Below are 24,455 nucleotides of genomic sequence, written 5' to 3' on the forward strand. Positions count from 1 at the left end.
AAACTTGTTGCATTTGGTTCCTTTCCATCTTTTCCTCTAGGTGACGTAATAACCAGGGCTAAAATTAATATCTCTTTCCTTTTTAGAATACAAAGTTTTTTATCCCTCAAGATGAGCCATTAAAAAGGATACTATATAATCTCCTTCCCCAAAGGAATTTAAGGATTAAGTAAACACTCAAGTTACTAGGAATAAACTAATTTAATTCCAAACATTTCTTCTAGACAAAATACTCTGAGGAATCGGCCTTAGAAACTATGTGTTTATTCCTTTCAGTTGTTCACCTTGCTTTGGTTTTGTTAAAGATACAAGAATATAAAGCGAACTCTAGATTGTCTTAATCCTTTGATGATTTTGGAAACAGAATCACATTAACCAAAGCCCCTGAAATACAATAATTGTGGTCACTTATGAATACTTGTTAAAAACTTGACATTGTACTAGACAGTTATCTACACTTTCTTCAATCCTCACATTGCCTTACACAAGGTAGTATTACTTTATCTTCAGGAAAATGGAGAATTAGAAAGTTTAAATCACTTGGCTTATTAAATGGCAGAGCTGGGATACAATTGTAGTTCTGTCCAAATCCAGGACATATTGTTCTATCCACTTCATCATGGTCTCTCTCTGTAGTGTTACTCTCTCTTTGCAGACACATTAGATATATCTAGCCTGCTTCTTTCCATGCAAAATTATAAGAACTATTTTGCATTTAAATCATAGTAGTGATTATTTTAAAAGAGCCAATTTCCAAGAGGATACTAAAGTCTGATTAAGCATTATTCTATCTTTCTAATAAGCTATTTTAGTTGATTAGAGGAAATTTGAGTCTTTACCTGGCAAAATTACTAGTTATTGGTCGGAATAGTTCATTTGAGGCTTTAATTTATGGATAGTAATTTGGGGAGGATAGCTAATATGAAATGAAATAAAGTTGTATTTATATGTAACATATCCAAATTTGAAAGACTCAAATGTTTTACCTCCTTGAAAACCTATGATGCATCTAGTACAACTAAATAATCAGTTAAATAATACTCATTATGCTAATGATATTATTGATAATTTAAGATAACTGAAATAATCTCTAGGAATTGTGTCACTAAAAATAGTCACTTGCTAGTTATTTCATAGACTTTGGCTTGTAGCTTTTAATTATCCTTATTGAGTTTGACAGTGACAGTAAAACGTATAAAGAATAAATTTTGTAGAAGAAAGGATAAAGATACCGGCTTTGGGTTCTTTTAATGTCCTTTTATTTACTTCTCTCTGTTGCTTTCCTCTTTGGTTTCTTTGAAAGGAGTCAACAGCTTCATAATGACAAAGAAACAGGCTCTGCCAGTCGTTGCTCCTGAGACACCTGTAACTGGGGAAGGAGAAGATTATTTCCTATCTTTGTTTGGTGATTCAAAGAAACTTTTTACACGTTCATTCCATGCTGAGAAAGCCTGGAAGCACTTTTCTATGATTCTTGAAGAAGTGGGACAGTCTAGATCCAGGTACATATTCTATTTGAATTATTTAATATCTTCTATTGGGATAGGAGCTACTTTATTTCAGTAGGAAAGTTCTAATCTGATGTTACACCCATGATTTCATCTAAAACCCAAAGCAGTTTATTGAAATATAACTGTTTCATGTTTTGAGCAATGATAAGAAACTAATGTAATTTTCTAGAGAACCAAACAAAGAATGCCAATTTTTTAAATATGCCAGAGAAACCAGCACTACATAATACCTGCAGATAAAGTCAACTCTATTTTTTATTATTGGCACATCATTCAGATGGATTTTTTAAAAGATTTTATTTATTTATTCATTAGAGGCACATACAAAGAGAGAGAGAGAGAGAGAGAGAGAGAGAGAGAGAGGCAGAGACACAGGCAGAGGGAGAAGCAGACTCCATGCAGGGAGCCCAACGTGGGACTCAGTCCCTGGTCTCCAGGATTACACCTTGGGCCAAAGGTGGTGCTAAACTGCTGAGCCACCAGGGCTGCCCCATTCAGATGGATTTTTTTTTCTACTAGACTCTTGACTTCAAGATAGGAAGAAAAAGGTGGACTTACTCATTGATCCATTTTTATGGTTGTTGGTAACTATGGCAAAAAGAATTCATCAGGAAAAAGGTGACATTGGAGCTAAAATAAAGAGCTGACTCATCTATATATTTACCTAACCCCACTTTTCTTGTTGCTTTAACAACAGATTGAGTTGTGAATTATTAGAAATAAACACATATCGACAGAGGGTATGAGAGGGCTAAAAGAAGTTATTAGCCATGTTTGAAAGTCAGACATAAAGGAAACTGTTTTCCTCTTAGGTCGGATTTCCTAAAATCAACCACTATTACCATTCAACTGTAGTGAATAACTAAATGTTCCCTCAACCATCTAAAAAGACTTCATCAAATTATTCATTCAATATCTAACTACCATGTTAAGAATGGTGGCTTATTTCAGACAAAAATTTATAAAAGGAGTTGGGAATATCACTTTAAGAACTTTTACTCAGATCAGGGAAGACCTGCAGACAGATACAAAGATTGAGAGAGGCAAATAAATTATCAAAGCATTTAGAGAACTTTCGCCCAGCAGAGGATGATCTAGGAAGGTTTTGTGAATGGGTTGTTAATTAGAATTATCCTGGAAAGATAAGTAAATTTTGAGTATGCTTATTTGGAGTCTATGAGAACATTCTAGATTAGTAGTTCTCAACCATACCTACATAATTGAATCCGCTGAGAAGTTTTTAATGTCCTGACTCTACCCTAGACTCTTTGAGTCAGAATTTCTAAGTGATAGAATTGAACAAACTACTTTTTTAAATTCCATGGCAATTCTAATGCACAAAGTTAAGAAGCACCAGCCTAGAGCAAAGAGGCACATAAACAAAGTGAAGGAGGCAGAAAAAGGTAGTATCAGGTAGGTCAGGTAGGTAGAAGGCATTTTATAGCATTGCCACACTGAGCAGTGCATCAATTGTTGTAATAGAATGGTAGGGGCCAAGGTTAGGAGGTGATCACAGTGAGCCTTGAACACCAAGCTGAGGAATTTTATTCTTATAATAGGCAATGGGAAGCAATGGGAAAGTTTCAAACAAAGGAGTAACAGGATCATGATTCAGAATGTTTAATTGTGGCAATGAATATTATAGATGAATGTTGGATTTTTGTCAGATGCTTTTCATACATCTACTGAGATGATCATATGGTTTTTCTTTCTCATTGTTAAAGCAACCCTACACTCTTAAAATAAACATCTTTTGATCATAATACTTATTCTGTTTGTATATTATTGACTTTATTGGCTAAAATTTTATTTCAAAATTTTATATCTATGTTTGTGATCTGTAGTTTTCTTCTCCTGTAGTGTCTTTGTATGCTTTGATATAGAATGAGTTGGAATATATTGCCTCCTCTTTCATTTTCTACCTGAGTTTGTGTAGAAGTAACTTTTTTCTTCAATAGTTTATAGGTTTCATCAGTGAAGCATTCTGGGCCTGGAGTTTGTGGGAAGGTTTTTACCTACAAACTTTATTTCTTGAAACTAGATATCAGGATAGTCCAGTTATCCATTTCTTCTTGGATAGTTTGTGTCTTTCAAATAATTTGTCTATTTCATCTAAGTTGTCAGATCTATTATCATAAACTTATTCATAATATTCCCCTATTATCCTTTTAGTATCTGTAGAATCTGTAGTGTTGTCACATTTCTTGTTGCTGATACTGGTCAGCAACCTAACTCCACCTATGTGTCATACATCCATGTTGTCAAAATCCATGTTGAAGTCAGGATTTCCTTTATTTTACTTTTTTATATATTTCAGCATGTGTGTGTGTGTGTGTGTATGTGTGTGTGTGTGACATTTTCTATATCCATTCACCTATTGAGGACATTTAGACTGTTTCCATATCTTGACTTTTATTAATAATACTGCAATGAACATGAGAGTGCAGACACCACTCCCTAATCTTGATTGCATTTGATTTGGATATATACCCATAAGTGGGATTGCTGGATCATGTGGTAGTTATTTTTTTAATTTTTTAGGAACCTCCATATGTTTTCCATAATGGCCTTATTAATTTATATTCCCACCAACAGTACATGGGTTCCATTTTATCCACATCCTCACCAGCACTTAAATTTTCTCTTTGAAACAAGTATGAGGTAATATTTCATTGTGATTTTTATTTCATTTCTCTGGCAATTTGTGATGTTGAGCACCTTTCCACATGCCTGTTAAACATTTGAATTACTTTTTTAAAGTTTCTATTGAAGTACTTTGCCCATTTTTTAATCAGGTTATTTGCATTTGTGTTCTTGAGATGTATGAATTCCTTATATTTTGGCTATTAACCCTTTTCAGATATATGGCTTGCAAATATTTTTCTTATTCTATATATTGCCTTTTCATTTTGTTAAGCATTTCCTTCGCTCTGCAGAAGCTTTTTAGTTTAATGAAATCTCCCTTATTTATGTATTCTTTTGTTGCTTGTGCTTTTGGTGTCATATCTAAGAAATTATCAAGACCAATATCAAGAAGATTTTCCCCTCTTTCTTTCCTATGAGTTTAATGGTTTTGAGTCTTGTATTTAAGTCTTTATCCCATTTTGAGTTAATTTTTGTATATGCTGTGACATAAGGGTCCAATTTCATTCTTTTACATGTGGATGTCACTCTTCCAATATTCACTACTACTCTTTCCACACGTGTGGTTTGGCCATTCTTGTTCTGATCTTCATCAGTTGACCATAATTTTTATGTGTGGGTTTGTTTAGGGGTTTTCTAGTCTGTTCCATTGGTCTATATGTCTATTTTTATGCCAGTACCATACTGGTTTTTTAATATATTTTTATTGGAGTTCGATTTGCCAACATATAGTATAACACCCAGTGCTCATCCCGTCAAGTGCCCCCCACAGTCCCAGTCACCCATTCACCCCATCCCCCCACCCACCTCCCCTTCCACTACTCTTTCTTCATTTCCCAGAGTTAGGAGTCTGTCATGTTCTGTCACCCTCTCTGATTTTTGTCACTCATTTTCTCTCCTTTCCCCTATAATCTCTTTCACTATTTTTTATATTCCCCGTATGACTGAAAACATATAATATTGTCCTTCTCTGATTGACTTACTTCACTCAGCATAATACCCTCAAGTTCCATCCACGTCAAAATAAATGGTGGGTATTCGTCGTTTCTAATGACTGAGTAATCTTCCATTGACCATACTGTTTTAATTACTTACACTCTTGACATAATTTTAGGAAGTAGGATACCTTCAGCTTTGTTCTTCTTGCTCTAGATTACTTTGTTTATTTGGGATCTTTGTGGTTCCCTATGAATTTTGAGAGAGTTTTTTCAAACTCTGAAAAAAAAAAAAAAGTCCTTGGTATTTTGATAGAGATTACCTTGAATCTGTAGATTGCTTTGGGTAGTATGAACATTTTAACATTATTAGTTCTTCCAATTCATGCACATGGATTGTCTTGCCACTTTTTTGTGTCTTTTAAATTTCCTTCATCAATATTTTATAGTGTACAAGTTTTCAATATTGTAGTGTACGATAATTTCAATGCGCAATCTTTCACCTCTTTGGTTAAGTTAATATGTGGATATTTTATTCTTTTTATTGCTAATATAAGTGAGATTGTTTTCTTAATATCTGTTTTGGTCAGTTTATTATTAGTGAACAGAAATTCCACTGATTTTTGTATGTTGATTCTGTAGTGTACAATTTTAATAAATTATTCTAACAGCTTTTTGTGGTGTCTTTAGGATTTCCTGCATATATGATCATGTCGTCTGCAAATAGCAATTATTTACTTCTCTTCTAATTTAAGCACTTTTTTTCCTTTCCTGATTGTTCTGGCTTGGGCTTTCAGGACTACACTGAATAGCAATAGTGAGAATAAACATCCTTACCTTGTTCTGGGTCCTGGAAAAGCTTTCAGTTTTTCCCCATTGATTATTATGTTACCTGTGGATTTTTCATATATGGTGTTTATTATACTGAGGTATGTTTCTTATTTACCTTTTTTGTTTAGAGTTTTATCATGAAAGAATATGAATTTTGTCAAATGCTTTTTCTGCATCTGATAAAGAAATGCAATCATGTGGTTTTTGTCTCTCATTGTGTTAATGGGATATGTCACATTGATTTCTCATATGTTGAACCTCCTTCCATCCCAGACATAAATCCCACTTGGTCATGGTGTATGATCCTTATGGTATGCTGTTGAATTGATTTGCTAGTATTCTATTGAGGTTTTTTGCAAATACGTTCTTCAGGCATACTGGCCTATTTTCTTGTGGCTTTTGTTTTGTCTTGTTTTGTCTTTTCTGCCTTTGGAGTCAGACTAATGCTGGCCTCATAAAGTGAGTTTGGAAGGGTTCTCTCATTTTCTATTTTCTGGAAGATTTTAAGAAAGATTTGTATTAGTTCTTTTTTAAATGTTTCAAAGAATTCATCCTTGAAGCCATCTGGTCCCAAGTGTTCATTGTTGTTGTTGGAATGTTCTTGATTACTGATTCAAACTCCTTGTTTGTTACTGGTCTGTTCAGACTTCCTATTTCTTCTTGTTTCAGTCTTTGTAGCCTTTGTATGTTTCTAGGAATTTGTCCATTTCTTCTATGTTATCCAATTATTTGCATATTTGTCCATAATAGTCCATTACAGTCCTTTTGTATCTCTGTATCACCAATTGTAATTGTTACCTCTTTCATTTCTGACATTTTTCATTTGAACCTTCTTTTTTATTTTAGTCTAGCTAAGGACTTGTCTATTTAGTTTATATTTTTAAAAACTTGTAGTTTCATTAAATTTTATATTCTTCTTCTATTCTCTATTTTGTTTGTTCCTGCTCTAATCTTTATTATATATCTTTTTTCTATTTTAGGGTTAGTTTGTTCTCATTTTTATCCTTCCTTGAATTGTAAAATTAGGCATTTTTAATTGAGATTTTTATTCCTTTTTAATGTAGGTATTTAATGTTATAAATTTCCCTCCTATACTGCTTTTGCTGTGCCCCCATAAGTTTGAGTAAGTTGTATTTTTGTTTTCATTCATCTGTTATTTTTAAAATTCGCTTTTTATTTCCTCTTTTACCCAATGGTGATACAACAATGCATTGTTCAGCTTCCATGTGTTCATGAATTTTCCTCTTTTCTGTTATTGATTTCTAGTTTCATTCCACTGTAGTTTGAGAAGATACTTGGAATGATTTTAATCTTAAATTGCCTTGTTTTGTGACCTAATGTGTGATCGATCTTGGAGAATATTCTGTGTGTGCTTGAGAAGAATGCCACCATAGAGTGGCTATATAACAGACATATCCATTTGGTCTATTGAGTTGTTCAAGTCAGCTGTTACCTTATTGATTTTCTGCCCTCAATATTCTGTTATTTAAAGTATAGTCATAAAGTTTCATATTATTGTATTGTCATTTTTTCCTTTACCTCTGTCAATATTTGTTTTATATTTTAGGTGTTCTAATGTTGGGTGCATAAATATTTACAATTATTATGTCTACCTGTTGAATTGGCCCTTTTATCATTATATAATTACCTCTTTGTCTTTAATAAAAGTTTTTTACTTAAAGTCATTTTGTCTAATAAAAAAGTATAGCTACCTCTGCTTTATTTTGGTTAGCATTTGCATGAAATATCATTTTCCATCTCTTTTCTTTCAATTTAAGTATGTCTCAAGTGAGTCTCTTGTAAACAGTACATTGCTGGATATTGGAGTTTTTAAAATCTATTCAGCCACTTTATGCCTTTTGATTAGGGAATTTAACCTATTTTACATTTAAAATCACTATCAATAGATAAAAACTTACTATTGCCATTTTGTTAATTGCTTTGTTTTTGCAGTTCCTTTGTTCCTGTTTCCTCTCTTATTGTTTTGTTATTTGATAAATTTCTGTAGCTTATAAGGGTTTTGTGGTTATCATAATGCTTATATAAATCTTCTTGTAGCTCTTTCTATTTTAGTTTCATAATTACTTCAGTTCAATTCAATATAAAAATTCTACACTTTTACCCCACACTTAGTTTCCTTGTATGTGATTAATTGTTTTTCTTGCCACTTTTGGGAGATTCGATTATGATGTGTCTTGGCGTAAAACTTTCTTCAGGAATTATATGCTTGGACTTTGCAGAACTTCTTTGATTTGCAAATTTATAAACTTACAATTTTAAAATTATGGAAAATTTTAGGCTATTATTTCTTAAAATATTTTATTCCTCACTCTTTTCCTTTAGAGACTCCAACTACACATTTACTAGGTCAATTGAAGGTGTCCCACAATTCATTAATGCTCTGTTCTTTGTGTGTCTCATTTTGAATAATATCTATTGCTATGCCTTCAAATTCACTAATGTTTTTATCTACAATGACTAATCTTGTTAATCCCACGTAGTGTATTTTTACTTCAGCCATGTCTCGATCATGTTCAAGCTTTTGTCTAGATCTTGTATATACAGAATATAGTACAAGGACTTTTCCTTTTCTACTATTTCTGACACCTTTGTCCATTCTGGGTCAATTTCAATTTATTGATTTTTCTTCTTATTATGAGTTGTATTACCAATTTATTTTTGTGCCTGGTAATTTTTATTAGATGCCAGAAATTGTCATTTTTATATTATTCAAATGCTGGCATTTTTTTGTATTTATAAATATTCCTGAGCTTTGTTCTGGAATGAAATTAAGTTGCTTAGAAATAGTTTGAACCTTTTGGGACTTGCTTTTAAAATTTGTTAGGTGGCAGCAGAGCAATGTCTAGTCTATGGCTAATTAATCCTTAGTATTGAGGCAAGATTCTTCCAAGTACTGTACCCCGTGCCCCACGAATTGTGAGATTCTGCAGTCTGACTGATGGGAACATCCACTTTTCCTCATCCTGTGGGTGTTCTGAGTGCTGTTCTCCCTAATCCTTTCAAGTGTCTTGTTATCCAGTCCTAGAGAGTTTATTGGAATACATGTGCTAATCATCCTCTGCTGAATACTTACAGGGAATCTTCTGAAAATGTCCAGAATTTCTCTTTATGCAGCAATCTCCTCTCTGGTCCTCTGCCTGTGACCTCTTGCCACCTGGGTCTCTCCAGGTTCTAAGCTCCATCTCCTCAAGTGAGAGAATCCATCAGGCTCTACCTGGCTCCAGCTCTCTGTGTCAGAGCCTGGAAACTCTCTCAAGGCAGTAATCTGGGAAAGTTTTAAGGCTCACTTTATTTATTTTCTGTCTTTCAGAGATCACTATTCTTCAGTGGCCAGTGGCCAATATCTTGAAAAACATTGTTTCATATAATCTTTCCAGATTTTTAGTTGTTTCAGGTGGGTGGTCAAATACAATTTCTGTTATTCTATCTTAGCTAGAAACAGAAGCCAATTCTCAATTTGATTGTTTCAGTAAAATATGTTGTTTCTCTCCTACTATCATTTATCATCTTATAAATGCTTAATATCTTTCACCAGTAGGAAAAATTTAGTAGGCGAACAAGAAACAAGATGGAGACGTTATTAGAATTTTCACTAGCTATGCATGATCTTTTTTCCCTATATGTAAGACCATATATTAGCTTCCAGATCAGTTCTAGATGCCTCAGGAGTGACCAAACTATATTAAGGCTGCCTTTCCACCCATTCTTCTTCTCTACCCCCCAGGCAATTCTTCATTCTATAAATCTAGAATCAAGATTGTAGTAAGCTGTAGACTGAGATGGGTATCACCAAAATTATAACTACGTGAATACTTTTTGGTCAAATAGCTTATGATACTATAAATCTATTCATATGCCCAAGGTTGATGATTCAATCTATTTATTCTTCCCTCAGATTTTTTAAAGATTTTATTTATTTATTCATGAAAGACACACACACACAGAGAGGCAGAGACATAGGCAGAAGGAGAAGCAGGTTCCATGCAGGAATCATGCCCTGAGGCGAAGGCAGATGCTTAACCACTAGGCCACCCAGGCGTCCTCTCTCAGATATTTTAAAACATGATGATGTACTAACTTAACTCTTCATTACATCAAGGGACTTTTACCAAAACTTTCAGCCTGAGGGCTTTTCTCTTGTAATACCAATGAATTAAATCAAGTTTGTCTTTTAAAAATTTAGGAAGTTCTAAATGCTTACCCCTTTGCCAGACCCCCACAGCAATTCACAAAGATGTCAATACGTATAGAGAATGTTATGTAGGTGTATATTGGAAGGACTGAAACTCTAAAGTAATTTTAGCAAACTTTAAAGTTGTAGAAACCTAAAGACAGATAAGTAGCATGAAGCTATCAAGAGAAACCCAAGAACTAGATAAATCAGGACTTAAATAATGAAAAGTCACTGGTTTTTTTTTTTTTTTTTAAGTTACATAGCCATATGTCTCTTTACAAATCAGTCCCATACAAAGTCTCTGACAAAATGACTGGTACATCACTCTCCACTCTCATCAAATAATGACTTATAAGTAGAGGTCTCAGGGCACTTTTCTACTAAAGAAAAATGGGAAGGCTTATTGGAAAGAGAAAAAGATAACTAAAAGTCTTTGTGATAGTAGCTTAACAGCCCTGCCTCTGTGAATTTCTATGTATTGTATAAAATATTTTCCTATAGCTTTTGGCCTTATATCAAAAGAACGGCAAATTAAATGACTCACTCTGATATGGATGATGTTATTTTTGCTTTCAGTTGAGCTAATTTATTCTTATGTGCATAAAATAAAAAATTTAAGATCAATAAATAAACACTTCACTTAAATAATGAAAGATTTTTGAAGAGCAACTCTACATATTCCATTACATGTATGATAACAAAAAGATAACAACTACTCTAGGATCTTACTTTTTTAAAAGCAGAATTCAAAATAGTGCTCATCTCCCATGCAAAAAAAGCAAGTCTGACAAACAAAAAGGTGTCTTGTTAAGAAATCACAACATCTCATAGAGAATTTAATAACAGTAGGCTAAGGATGACATAGAGGAATTCTAGGAATTTCAAAGAAGAGTAAAATGCTATATCCACAGTTTAGTAAGAACCATAATGGTAATGCAAAAGAAAAGAATATGTATGTAAATTACTCACAAGTAAACCTTTGCAAAACTGGCAATCTCATACAATGCAATGGGAGTATGAAGTGAAACCACTATTTTGAAAGCAGTTTGGTAATGTATATTGAGATTTCATGGATGTTTGCATCCTCTATTCTCACAATTCTTCTTTCTAGAAGTGATGGCTGACATTTGGAGCCACTTTTCTCCTCAGTTGTTAATTGGAAAGAAGCAGCTAAGAAGCTGAGAACTTAATAATATATTGACAGTTTCATAGGACCTGGTGAATAAAAATTGGGATTTAGGTCTATCAAGAAAGGGAGTCACTGATAAACAACCCAGGTTGTCAGTTGGAACTTCAAAGAGTCACCCAATAGTAAGGTTATATTCAAAATAGAACATCCTAGGGACAACTGAGTGGCTCAGCAGCTGAGCATCTGCCTTTGTCTTAGGTCATGATCCTGGGGTCCTGGGATTGAGTCCCACATTGGGCTCCCTACAGGGAGCCTGCTTCTCCCTCTGCCATGTCTCTGCCTCTATCTGTGTCTTTCATGAATAAAAAAATCTTAAAAAAAAAAAAATAGAACATCCTAATTGGAGCTGAAACAGTCATTTAACATCTTGGTTTGATTAAAGTGATTTACTCTCAATTTAAATGGCTGCCAGTAGCTAAAGGAAATCCTCTATGTATTGACAAAATGCTATACAAAGTCTCAAATTATCTCTGCAGTTCTTAATCTGTAATTCTAGACACTAAGTAAAAAATAACAAAACATACAAATGATCAAAGTTAACTAAAAACTAAGATTACAAATAGACTAAAAACAGGTCTTGAGGTGCAGATATTATGGTTATATGTAAGGGATAAAATAACAATGACTAATATTCAGGGAATTAAATGACAAGATAGAACTGGAAACTAAATATTTTTGGTTTATTCTTACTGAATTATCAAAAAGAAATTCTAGAACTAAAATATCCAATAGGAGAAATTACTATTTCAGAAGTAGATGGGTTTAACAATATATTTGGGGATCCCTGGGTGGCACAGCAGTTTAGCGCCTGCCTTTGACCCAGGGCGCAATCCTGGAGACCCAGGATCGAATCCCACGTAGGGCTCCCGGTGCATGGGGCCTGCTTCTCCCTCTGCCTATGTCTCTGCCTCTCTCTCTCTCTCACTGTGTGCCTATCATAAAAATATATATATATATTTATACATATTTGATGCAACAGAATAGAGAATTATTGCACTAAAACATCCTTAGAAAAAATACTTAGGCTGAATTGCAAAGATATTAGAAGAATAGAAACAAGCATAAGGACAAATAGAGAAAGTCAACAAAAAAAATCTAACCACTCATAATTTAAGTCACTTAAGGAGAGGAGACACAGATTAAGATAGAACAGTGCTAGTGGAAATACAGCAGAGAAGGTCCACAAACTAATGAAAGACATCAAGCCACAGATGCAAGTAGCACTGCCAACTCCCAAAAAGATAAAAGACAGAAAAATAAAAATTCAAACCTCTGGATGCATTGTAGAAAAACTTCTATAACCGAAGATATAAGAGGGATGCCTGGATGGCTCAGTCAGTTAAGCCTCTGGTTCTTGATTTTGGCTCCATGTCGGGTAGGGATTCTTTAGATTCTCTCTTGCCCTCTCCCTCTGCTCCTCCTCACCACGACCCCCCAAACAAACAAACAAACAAACAAACAAAAAATTGAAGACATAAGGAAAATCTTAGCCAGGGAAAAAGGACACTTACCTTCATGGGAACAATAGGAGATTGAGAGTGATTTATAATTAGGAAAATAGAACACAGAAGACTCTAGTAACATTTCTGGCACACAATTTGAAAATTTATAAGAAGCAGATATTAGTTTTCTATTGCTGCCATAACAAACTGTCACCAATATAGCATCTTTTTTTTTTAATATCTTATTTATTTATTTATTTATTTATTTATTTATTTATTTATTATTTATTTATGATAGTCACAGAGAGAGAGAGAGAGAGGCAGAGACACAGGCAGAGGGAGAAGCAGGCTCCATGCACCGGGAGCCCCACGCGGGATTCGATCCCGGGTCTCCAGGATCGCGCCCTGGGCCAAAGGCAGGCGCCAAACCGCTGCGCCACCCAGGGATCCCCAATATAGCATCTTAAAATAATGCGAATAATACTCATCAGTTCTTCTTCTAAAAACATGTGTGTATATTTAAATGTTATTCCATAAATACTATGAACTCAATCATAAAAATGTAAAACAAGCCTATAGAAGTAGAAAAATAATATAAACAAGCAATTCACAGAAGAAAATTGAATGGCCAATAAATACCTTATTCAACTGTACTATAATCAAGGGGAAACAAGTACAAGTATTTTGTACCCACTGTATTGAAAATATTAAGAAGTTTGAAAATTTCAAGTGTTGGTAGGGATGTGGGGAACAAGAAGAGGGACTACTAACACTTGCATAGATGGTGGGAAAAGCATGCAATGGCATGAATTGTCACAAGTCTTGTGATAAATCCTTTGTCATTGAAGTTTAAGCAAAGCTAGGAAGTCAGAAAAAAGAGATTAACAAGATTATGTAGGGCCTTGTTTCCATGCTGTGAAATTGGTGTTTTCTCTGGAAGAAAATGGTCAGATATGGCAGGATTTATCCTTTTTCTGGATAGCAAACAAAGATTATTCTGGAAGCAAAATGAGAATAGTTAGGAAGGTATAGGACTGGAGAAATCAGTTAGAACACTGTTATAATACACAGAGGTGAGGAGGACCTAATGAAGATAGCAGCAATAGGGATGGAGGAAAGTAGATGTATATAGAAAATATAGGGATAGAATCAACAAATAGTATTTGGTCACAGATAGGGCAATAAGATGAAAAGAGTACAAAAGTAATGGAAATTTTAGGCATGGTCAACAGGATAAATCATGATGCAATTCGCTGGAATAGGTTTCCCACTCTTCCAAAATCATGAGTTCAATTTAGGGCATGTTGATTTAGAGGCACCTTTGAGGTCTGTTGTCAGCTGTTTCTATGGGTCCAAAGCTCAGCAGGAAAGTCTAAGTAAGAGATTTAGATTTAACAGTCATCTATGTGTTAATGGTTACTAATGCCCTGTTCATAGATGATGTCACATACATGGAGTATGATGAGGATAAAAGTGAATTAAGGACAGAATCCTAGGGACCAACATCTGAGAGATGGATGAAGAAGAAAAATATGAAAAAGAGACTAAAAAGAAAAGAGAGGTAGAGACTGAAAAGGAGCAACCAGACTGATAGAAGGAAAATAATGGACTTGGGTAAATTAGAAGAGGAGTTCCAAAAAAGAAGGCATATATGGCAAAGGCAAATACCACAGAGACATTAAGCAAAGACTGAGTTGGTGGAAATGTAAGTTGGTATGGCCACTATGGAAAGAGTATGGAAGTTCCTCAAAAAATTAATATCATATGATCCAGCAATTCTATATCTGGGTATTTACCCAAAAATGAAAACAATCTCAAGAGATAGGTATATGCCACCTATAGTTTACTGCAACATTATTTACAATAGCCAAGATAATGAAACCACCAAAGTGCCCATCAGTAGTAGATGAATGGATGAAAAAGATGTAGTATATATGTAAGAACATTACTCAGCCATAAAAAAGAATGAAACGTTACCATTTCCAACAACTTGAATGAACCTAAAGAATATAATGCTAAATGAAAGAAGTCAGACAGAGAAAGACAAATATCATATGATTTAATTTATTTGTGCAATCTGAAAAACAAACAAAACAAGACAGAAATAGACTCATAGATACCGAAAACAAACTGTTGGTTGAGTTGGGAGGGATTGGGAGCAGGTGAAATAGAGTAAGACGATTAAGAGGTACAAATTTTGAGTCATAAAATAAATCATGCTGATGCAATGCACAGCATAGGGATTATAGTCAATAATAATATAATAACTTTATATAGTGACAAATGATAGCTGATAACTAAACTTATGAGGATGATTTCACAATGTGTAAAAATATCAAATGGCTATGATGCACTCCTGCAACTAATAGGCTATTGTATGTCAATTATACTTCAATGAAAAATATTGTATTGCATATCTGATGGTTGCCAAGAGAGTAGATCTTAATTTTTTTATCACAAAAAATGTGTGTAACTATGAATGGTGATGGATGTTAATTAGACTTATTATGTTGTAAACATTAAAATAATATGATGGGTCAATTTTACCTCAATAAAAAATAAGTAACCACTCAATTTACCACTCAGTTTACTAACTGAGAGGACACTGGTCATCTTGGTTTAGGGAGAAGTAGATGGTAGTGGATTGAGGAGTGAATAAGAGGTGAAAAATTAATGATATAGTCTTTCCAAAAGCTTGATTATAATAGCACTATGAAGTGGAAGCTGGAGGAGGATTGTGGGGTTTTTTTTCTTTTTTAAGGTGGTAGCAGTTTGAGGATGAGTACATATTTGGGGGAAGGGGCAGTGTGAAGGGAGAGGTTGGCATTAAAGGAGAAAAAGAGAATAATGAATGGACTGAGATGCTGAAGCAGCAGGACAAGTTGGTAGTGAACAGTGTTTAACTTTAAATGGGAGAAGGGCCCCTTTTCTACTGAAACAAGACAGGCTGGGACAGAGAAGAGGTCAAGTGCATATGGATGAATCTGCTGCTAAGTGGAAAGTAGGAAAACATTTCTCTTTGATGGTCCTGTTTTCTCAGTGAAATTATTTGCTGAGAGTAAGGATGGGGATGTAAGTGCAGGAATTTGTGCATTATTGGGGAATAACAGACTATGCTAGTTCAGCCCATGAAGAACACAATTTGCTAAAACACACGTGCACGTGCTCACACACACACACACCTTGCTGTCAATTACTAAGGGAGTCACTAAGGGCCAAGGTGTGGGTGGAGACCAATTTACTCAATGGCAGCGGTCTATATGTGCATGTATGTTCTCAACCAAGGTGCTCAACCTTGGTGCTCAACCACCAGGCTATATATAGACTGTAAACAATTTGAATGGCTGCATCAAACCTCTTTGAGAATTTACTCCTTAAGTGAGACAGAGAACATGTGTTAACATTTATTGAGTGATCTTGGACATGACAATCTCTCTAAACCTCAGTTTCCTTAAAATGGGACTAAAAATAGTAGCTGTCTCACTGGGTTGTTGTGAGAATTAAATGAAATATTAGTGTCCCTCAATTTTTTTTACCATGACCTTCAGTAAAAAATGTGTAGCCTTATCATAAGGATTAAATGAATATCTACAAGTTCACAACGCCTTTCCCAAAATACTTGGGGACCTACTGTGTTTCAAAATTCAGAACTTGGAGGATTTCAAGAAAGTAATATGATGACCAGAATACCCCATTAGGGCTTAGAAAAGTATCCAAAATCAAACATTAATTTTTTCCAAAGCCAAACAAGAATATTCACACAAGCTGTAAATGAAGACTATAAATAGCCTCCCCTCAGTTTTAGGTCAGATTTTGCCACCACAGGAATTCAGGTCACATTTTGCTTCAAATGTATTTTTTCCAATTTTTTATTTAAATTCCAGCTAATTAACATACAGCATAATATTAGTTTCAGTTGTAGAATTTAGTGATTCATCTCATATATAAATAACACCCAGTGCTCATCACATCAAATGCATTTTTTTATGTTTTGGGTTTTTTTTAGAACTTTATGGATTTTGGAATCATGGATATGAATTTGTAGATATAGATAGATATAATCTTTTAAAAGAACCCAGCACATAATAAGTATTGTTTGTTATTATTATTGGCATTTCATTTTTAAAATGACGGCTATACCCACCAAAGGGATTTCATGATGTATTATTAAGTTGTGACCCACACTTTGAGAAATGTTAACTTATAAATGTTTATTAGCCTTGTCTCTGTTAAATACGAGGCCCTCTACATGTTACAGGGAAAAATTACCATCTTATATTTTGCATAATATTTTAAGTTTGCAAAATTCTTTTAAGTACATAATTGCTATTCATCTTCGCAGTGACTTTATCAGAAATAATCTAAATGGTTTACCTTTCCTCTTTATTTACTTGATAATTTCGTGTCTTGTGCTTTTATGATGAGTGGAAGGAAATTTAAATAATGATAATCGCATCTTCCTACGGCATTTACATCTTGACACCTAAAGCACTTTTTAACTTTTCTTTAATTATTTTATGTGAAAGAGATAATTTAGTTGACAGATAAACAGAACTAAGAGGTCAAGCCATATGTCTTAGGTTATAACCATTTCTACATAGAATATGTCCAATAGAACATACAGCTATGTAAAAGTTGTATTTTTAAGGCATATTATTCAGTTCTTAAAATGAGCTATAGACACACTTCTCTAAAGTCACCTTATAAATCTTTATGCTTTATTTGTTAGTGCTCTTGGAGACATTAAAATAGCTGAAGTAAATGTCAAAGGTTTATTTGTGAAGCTCATTAACTCTTCTCTTGACAAAGAACTGGAGATTGGAGGTCATATTCTCCAGCAAAATGTGAATGGACAAACAATCTCTTTGTATCGCTTCCTTCCAAATGTCGTAATGCAAGCCAATTGCACAGTAACAGTGAGTATAAGATATAAATGCTATGAACTAGAATTGTACAGAAAAAATTTATTTGCCCAACCGGAGTGGCTTAGCACCAGTTTCTTCATCACTCAATCTCTAGGTAAAATGTGATTTCTGGTTGTTGTTGGTTACTTGTGCCACTTTGTCCATCCTTGAATATAAATTAATACCCATAATAAAATGTCCATGGCTTTCCTCAATTTGGTGCATAATACCTTTTGGGATTATTAAAGATTTATTTGTTTGTTTGAGAGGGAGAGAGAGTGAGGGTGAGGGAGAAGGGGCAGAGAGAAAGGGAGAGAGAGTCTTAAGCAGACTCCATGCTAATCATGGAGCTTGCTCTCACAACCCTAAGATCACAACCTGAGCAAACCAGGAGTCGTGATATAACTGACTATGCCACCCAGGCACTCCAAATACCTTTTGTTTTCATGATTCAACTATTAAAACAAAATACCTAAGCTCCTATAACTAAGCAAACATAATCCTTAAAAGAAAAACAAAGAGATTATTTACTCAGAGAACAGGTAATTAGCTGATGCTGGAAGGTTTCCTCTCTTTCTTTTGCTTTCCTTTAAACCATAAGCAGTAGCTGTTTGCTTTTACACAGCTTGACATTTTATATTATACAGTCATATTTTAAAACCTCATCTGTTCAGAATGATGCATTGCAATGACCCTTGACATCTACAAAACTACTTGGTCTGTCACTAACAACCATTTTCTTACAGGTGTGGGCAGCTGCATCTGAAGCAAAGCATCAGCCACCATCAGATTTTCTTTGGAGAGAACAAAACAAGTTTAAGACAGGCCCAAATTGTACAACGATTCTGTGCAAACCTAATGGTGAAGTCAGTGTCCTATTCTTAACAATAGGTTTTTTGAAAAAGAATAGGTAGCTGTCCCTAGTTTCCCCTTCTCCTCTTAGCTGACTCAATTGTTTTCCATCCTTAATAGCTTGTATAAAACCATTATTAATTGCAATAACATGTCAGACAAATCAACAGCACCCTCTTCCCAGAGCCAAAGTGCCAAAGAGCTACTTATAATTTGGCAAAAATAATTTTCATAGTCTACATTCCTAAGAAGTTGTTGCAAATTTCAGAGTCAAGGATGGATTTTATTTATGATATTTAGGTTGAAGAGTGGAATAAGAAAGGAAGGTACTACTAGAGATATTTTCTATTCATTTATTCATGTCTCAAATATTTGTTGAGATTATTCTCTATTCCAATGGCTGTAATAAGTGCTGAGAATATAAAGTAGAGTAGGACATGGTATCTGCTCTTAAGAGACTAATATTTTAGTGAATGGACATAAAGTCTAATTTGTAACGACTCTACTTTATTCACTATAAAGTTAAGTGCATTAGTAATAATTTTGGGTAACTCATTCCCAGTATTTGACAATTTTATATTTTCATTCTACCTTTTCCTTAGCATAATATTAGCATAAGTATATGCCCAAAGACATACTAATAAAGTTGAAAGATATTTTTGTTTACAACAAAAAAAGTCATTTCTCTTGCAAAACCATTCTTTTGATTTTTCTTAAATACCTGCCTTTTTTTCTACCTTCAGTCTTACTTACTATGTCATAAAACTACTAATCCAGATAATACGTTGATTGGAATCTATCTTTCTGCTTGTCTTTCTTGCTCCGTTATATCTCATGCTTAGTTTGATGCTCCCTTTAGAGTAGACTTGCTAATTTATTATGAGCAATTTAATGTTTTTCTATAAGAATAGCAGTTGTTAGAATACTCATTAGATGTAATTTTGAAGCCTTTACTCACCTTTAATTTTTTTATTGGGCTCTTACTGAATTTTATACTTCAAATGATTTTCATTGATGGGAAAAATAAGGTGATGTAATATAAATTGTTTACTCAGGCTCATAAAAAAAATCATTGGCAAAACTCTATGATTAAGGCATTCCTGTTTCAGACTTTTCATCACATTTATCCACCCATTTATTCACTCTGCAAACACATTTGGGGTTTCTACTTTGTATGCACACTGTTCGTAGTCACTAAGTGTTGAACCAGACAGACCAGGTCCCTGAGCTCCTGAAATCCCCTTTTGAGTAAACTGTCATTCCCTGCAATGGAATTAGTCTTTGTACTTACACTACTTCTTTTACTCTGGTTTGAAATATTTTGCACATCAAGAATCGGATTATTTCTGCAGGGTGATGTAAACACTCAACCCTTTATTTGCTAGTAAAAGAGTGAAACTGATCAATTCATTCATATGGGAAACCTTTACATATGTTTAGTATCTGCCAAGCATTATGCTAGGTGGTGGAAAAAAAGAACATAACTATTGCATGGTTCCTGTCCTCAGGAAATTTTATCTAATAGGCTCCTTAATATCCCACCTAGAATTCAAGCTCAAAGAATGTGGCTTCTTCTCCATGTCTCTACTTCTACTGCCCATTTCCTCGTCTCAAATAAAACCTGTATATACACATATACATATGTATCTTAAATATTCCAATTTAATGATAATATTACAACTACTTTTTTGCATAGTTCTTTACAGTTATGAAATTTAGTAGCCTAACTGAATCTCACAACCACCCTCCTCATATAGCAATTCCCTACCATCACCCTCCCCATTTCACATATGAGGACACAGTCCAAGACAGTAAGCAGATAATCTGCCTGAGTTTATGCAGCTTATAATTTTCAGAATTGGAAACTAAGGCCAGGATGTCTCACTACATCTTCATTGTGTTCCACTAATTGACACATAGTAGGTAAATGACATTAAACTGTTTGACTTTGAAACTTTATTGCAATAAGCCTATGGTATTTTTTAAAAATCTACCTAACTGCATTGATATTTGATATTAATGAATCATTTTTGTTAGGCTGTTGCCTGGTACACTCCTATTCACTGGAAGCAAGCGTGGGAGAAATTAGAGACTGACATTGAATTTGACAGATGCTCGATAGTAAGTCCGTCTCAAAGACACAGGTTTCCATGGCCAGTATCTATAACTACAACTGAAGAAAAACAAGATAAATCTGATAAAGATATCTCAGGATATCAGATGAAACAAGTTAGAGTTTTTCTTAAAAGGTAAAAGTTGCTTGGCTTTTTTTTTTTTTTTTTTTTTGAGTCCTTCCCACAATTAGTAACTGAGCAAGTAAGAATGACTGGGTAACAAATAGATTCATAATGAATAGGTAAATCAATAATGACCAAAAAATCCTATTTTAAATAGGACCATAAAAACTATAATGCTTTTTGTGTTTCATAAAAAACACAGAGCAAACAGGATTATAGTCATGGAAGAGTAAAGGCTGGTGACTTCCACTAGGCAATTTCAAGACCCCCTCCCACCATTTCACTTAGTGGCACTGCTATTACAGGCAAAGCTGTGGAGAGGTGAGGAGATGAAGTTATCACCCTCTTTAGTAGTGCTTAGGTGGAGGAAGAGATGCATGATCTAGAGATTTCATCTTGGATCAAGAGCTAGCTTGTGGCTTAGAGTGCAGAATTTATGTTACACATATTGAGGCAAATGCCTCTGATGTTGATAAAAGTGCTGCCCAAATGCCTCTGATGTTGATAAAAGTGCTGCCCATAGGTCTAGAAAAGCCATATTCTCTGGTCTTAAAACATGCTTTAACTTTAATTGAGCCTTCATTGCTAATTCCACTATTTAAGATAACTTTTGGGTTTACTTTTGGCTTAATTTTTTTTTCTTTTTTTTAAAGAGAAAAAGAAAATCCACCACTCCCTTTTCCCAATAGCAGCCCATGGTGCCACAGTCCCAATGTCCCTGCACATCCCTACTGTCCTCTGATTGAACCTTGCAATAACTGCACAGCTGAAAGCAGCTTAGATAGACAGCCTAGGCCTCAGTCATCCAGGCCTGATCCAGCCCAGGTAAGTCAAAGGGATACATATTCCAGTCAAGAGTTAAGGGGGGATATGGGGGTGTGGTGAGGGAGGACAAGAGAGAAAGAGGGAGGGAGGAAAAGAGAGGGAGGGAGGAGTGAAACCTGGTAAAAGGGGTTAAGTGGTAAAATTCACTATTATTAAGAACTATTCATATCCTCAAGTATAGATGGCTCCTAAAGCAAATATCTGAAATCAGTCACTTACATTTGCTTTAGCAAAATGTCTTATACTGTTCTTGATAAGTAGCTTCTTTTTTTTTTTTTTTTTTTTTTTTTTTAAGATTCCATGCAGGAAGCTGGATGTGGGACTCGATCCCAGGACTCCGAGACCACACCCCAGACCAAAGGCAGGCACCAAACCGCTGAGCCACCCAGGGATCTCCTGATAAATACCTATTGAATGAAGCAATGGATCAAAAGAATAGTTGGGGGACGCCTGGGTGGCTCAGCGGTTGAGCCTCTGCCTTTGACTCTGAGCATGATCCCAGAGTCCTGGGATCAAGTCCCAAATCCGGCTCCCTGCATGGAGCCTGCTTCTCCCCCTGCCTGTGTCTCTGCCTCTCTCTCTTCTCTCTCTCTCTCTCTCTCTCTCTCTCTTTGTATGTGTCTCTCATGAATAAATAAATAAAATCTTAAAAAAAAAAAAAGAATAGTGGGACCAGCATACATAGGATTCTTGAAGTTTGGTCAAAAGTACATTTGTTTTTCATTAAGCAGGAAAAACTGGCTCTATAAATCTATACTGTGCTTAAAGAGAAATCCATCTTTTCCAAACACATTCTAATATAGTTCCAAATTCTTATTGTTTTTCAACAAGAAGCTTCTTGTTTAAGTCCTCTAAAGTTTTCAGAGTTGTGTTATTAACCCAGGATCTGTGAATGGATTTCAGGAAGTCCCTGAACTGCTGTATTTGGTACACAAATGTGTGCCTATATGCTGTTTCTTGGGGAAAGAGTTCATGAGGTTCATCTGGTACCCCCAAATGTTTACAAGAAGCTAATTAAAACACAATGCCAGATCCTAAGCTGTTGAGAAAGTCTGTTTCATACAGGTGCTATATCCTGCTCATGCTAAAATGGTTCACAAACTTTTATTTAGTAGAGGGATGCTTTTTTAAATGAAATCTTGCAATGAGGGGGGCACTTGGCGGGATGAGCACTGGGTGTTATGCTATATGTTGGCAAATTGAACTCCAATAAAAAAATTTTAAAAAAAGGAAATCTTGGACAGACCCAATATATAAAATGGAAAAAAAGCAAACCTGTCCAAGTTGAAGAAAAGGTAGCAATTCCTATTGACCACTATACCCTTCTTCCCTCCCATCTTGCCTGGCTTCTTCCCTCCTTCCCTGCGATCTTTGAGGCACTCTCTGGAATCAAAGAATTCTATATCACAGTATGAAAACCACTGTGTTAGTAGAGCAACACATAAATGGAGGTAGCACCCCCAAAATAGTAACTTTTAGAAGTGAAAAGATGAAACTTATGTAAAGTACTGAATATATTCCACTTCATAAAATTAAGTACCTTAGATCTTTTTGCTTGAGTTTCTTCATCTGTCAAGTAAGAGATTTGGGTCTGAAATTCAAACAGCTCTTTTAGCAATTATTTATACACATAATTTATACAGATGCACACCTTTAGTACATTACAACTTAGATTTGAAACTTGTAAGAAGTACATGAATTATGTTTTTCTCCAAATGATGACAGATTCCCTATTTTATTCATTCTAAACAACTTGTTTCCCAAGGAAATTTGACTTCAAATTTTCTGTAATTTTTTATTCAACTATAATTAACATAAAGCATTATATTAGTTTCAGATGTACAATAAATACATGATTTAAATTTCTGTGCGTTACTCAATGCCCATCATGATAAGTATACTCATAATCCCCTTGACCCATTTCATCCATCTCCCCCACCCACTTCCTCCCTGGCAACCACCAGTTTGTTTTCTAAATTTAAGAGTCTTCTCATGAACAGACTGTTTTCCAAATAAGACATATGGGTGGCCGACATAAAAAGATGCTCAACATCACTCATCAGAGATGTGCAAATCAAAACCACAATAAGATACCACCACACACCTGTCAGAATGTCTAAAATCAAAAAATCCAGAAAAAAACAAATGTTGGCAATGATGTGGAGAAAAAGGAACAAAACAAATGAACAAAGGGGAAAGACAAACCAAAACACACTCTTAACTATAAAGGACAAAGAGATGGCTGCCAGAGGATAGTTGGATGCGGGAGATGGGTGAAATAGGTGAAGAGAATGAAGAGTACATTTATCTTGATGAGCACTGAGTTATATATTGAACTGCTGAATAACTATATTATACATCTGAAACTAATATAACACTGTATGTTAACTATACTGGTATTATAATAATTTTTCAAAAAAAGTAGTTTTTCTCTCTTTTATTCTTTGTTCATATGTTTTATTTCTTAAATTCCACATCAATGGTATTTATCTTTCTCTGACAGACTTATTTCACTTAGCATTATACCCTCTAGATCCATCCATGTTGTTGCAAATGGTCAGGTTTCATTCATTTTTAAGGCTGAATAATATTCCACTATATATGCACACATACTACTTCTGAATTCATTCATTTATGGATGGACACTTGGTTTGCTTCCATATCTTGGCTACTGTAAATAATGCTGCAGTAAATAGGGGTGCATATCGTTTTTAGTTAGGTTTTTTTTTTGTTTTGTTTTCTTTGGGTAAATATCCAATGGTGAAATTACTGGACCATATAAAAATTCTATTTTCAATTTTTTTAGTAACTTCGATACTGTTTTCCACAGTAGCTGCACCAGTTTGCATTTCCACCAACAATGTACAAGGGTTCCTTTTTCTCCACATCCT

At 34.6% G+C, this 24,455-nt stretch overlaps 1 protein-coding gene across 1 annotated transcript in view; it reads left to right on the forward strand.

Annotated features, from left to right (window-relative positions):
- Window positions 1–24,455, forward strand: part of LMNTD1 (lamin tail domain containing 1) — a 449,003-nt gene that overhangs the window by 404,220 nt on the left and 20,328 nt on the right. Inside the window, exons 5-9 of the mRNA XM_072765724.1 lie at window positions 1,304–1,502; window positions 17,476–17,662; window positions 18,397–18,516; window positions 20,540–20,751; window positions 21,393–21,564. Coding sequence (XP_072621825.1) covers window positions 1,304–1,502; window positions 17,476–17,662; window positions 18,397–18,516; window positions 20,540–20,751; window positions 21,393–21,564 — 890 coding nt within the window. The remainder of the gene's footprint in view (window positions 1–1,303; window positions 1,503–17,475; window positions 17,663–18,396; window positions 18,517–20,539; window positions 20,752–21,392; window positions 21,565–24,455) is intronic.

This window comes from Vulpes vulpes, chromosome 8 (genome assembly GCF_048418805.1).
Source record: "Vulpes vulpes isolate BD-2025 chromosome 8, VulVul3, whole genome shotgun sequence".
Classification (NCBI taxonomy): domain Eukaryota; kingdom Metazoa; phylum Chordata; class Mammalia; order Carnivora; family Canidae; genus Vulpes; species Vulpes vulpes.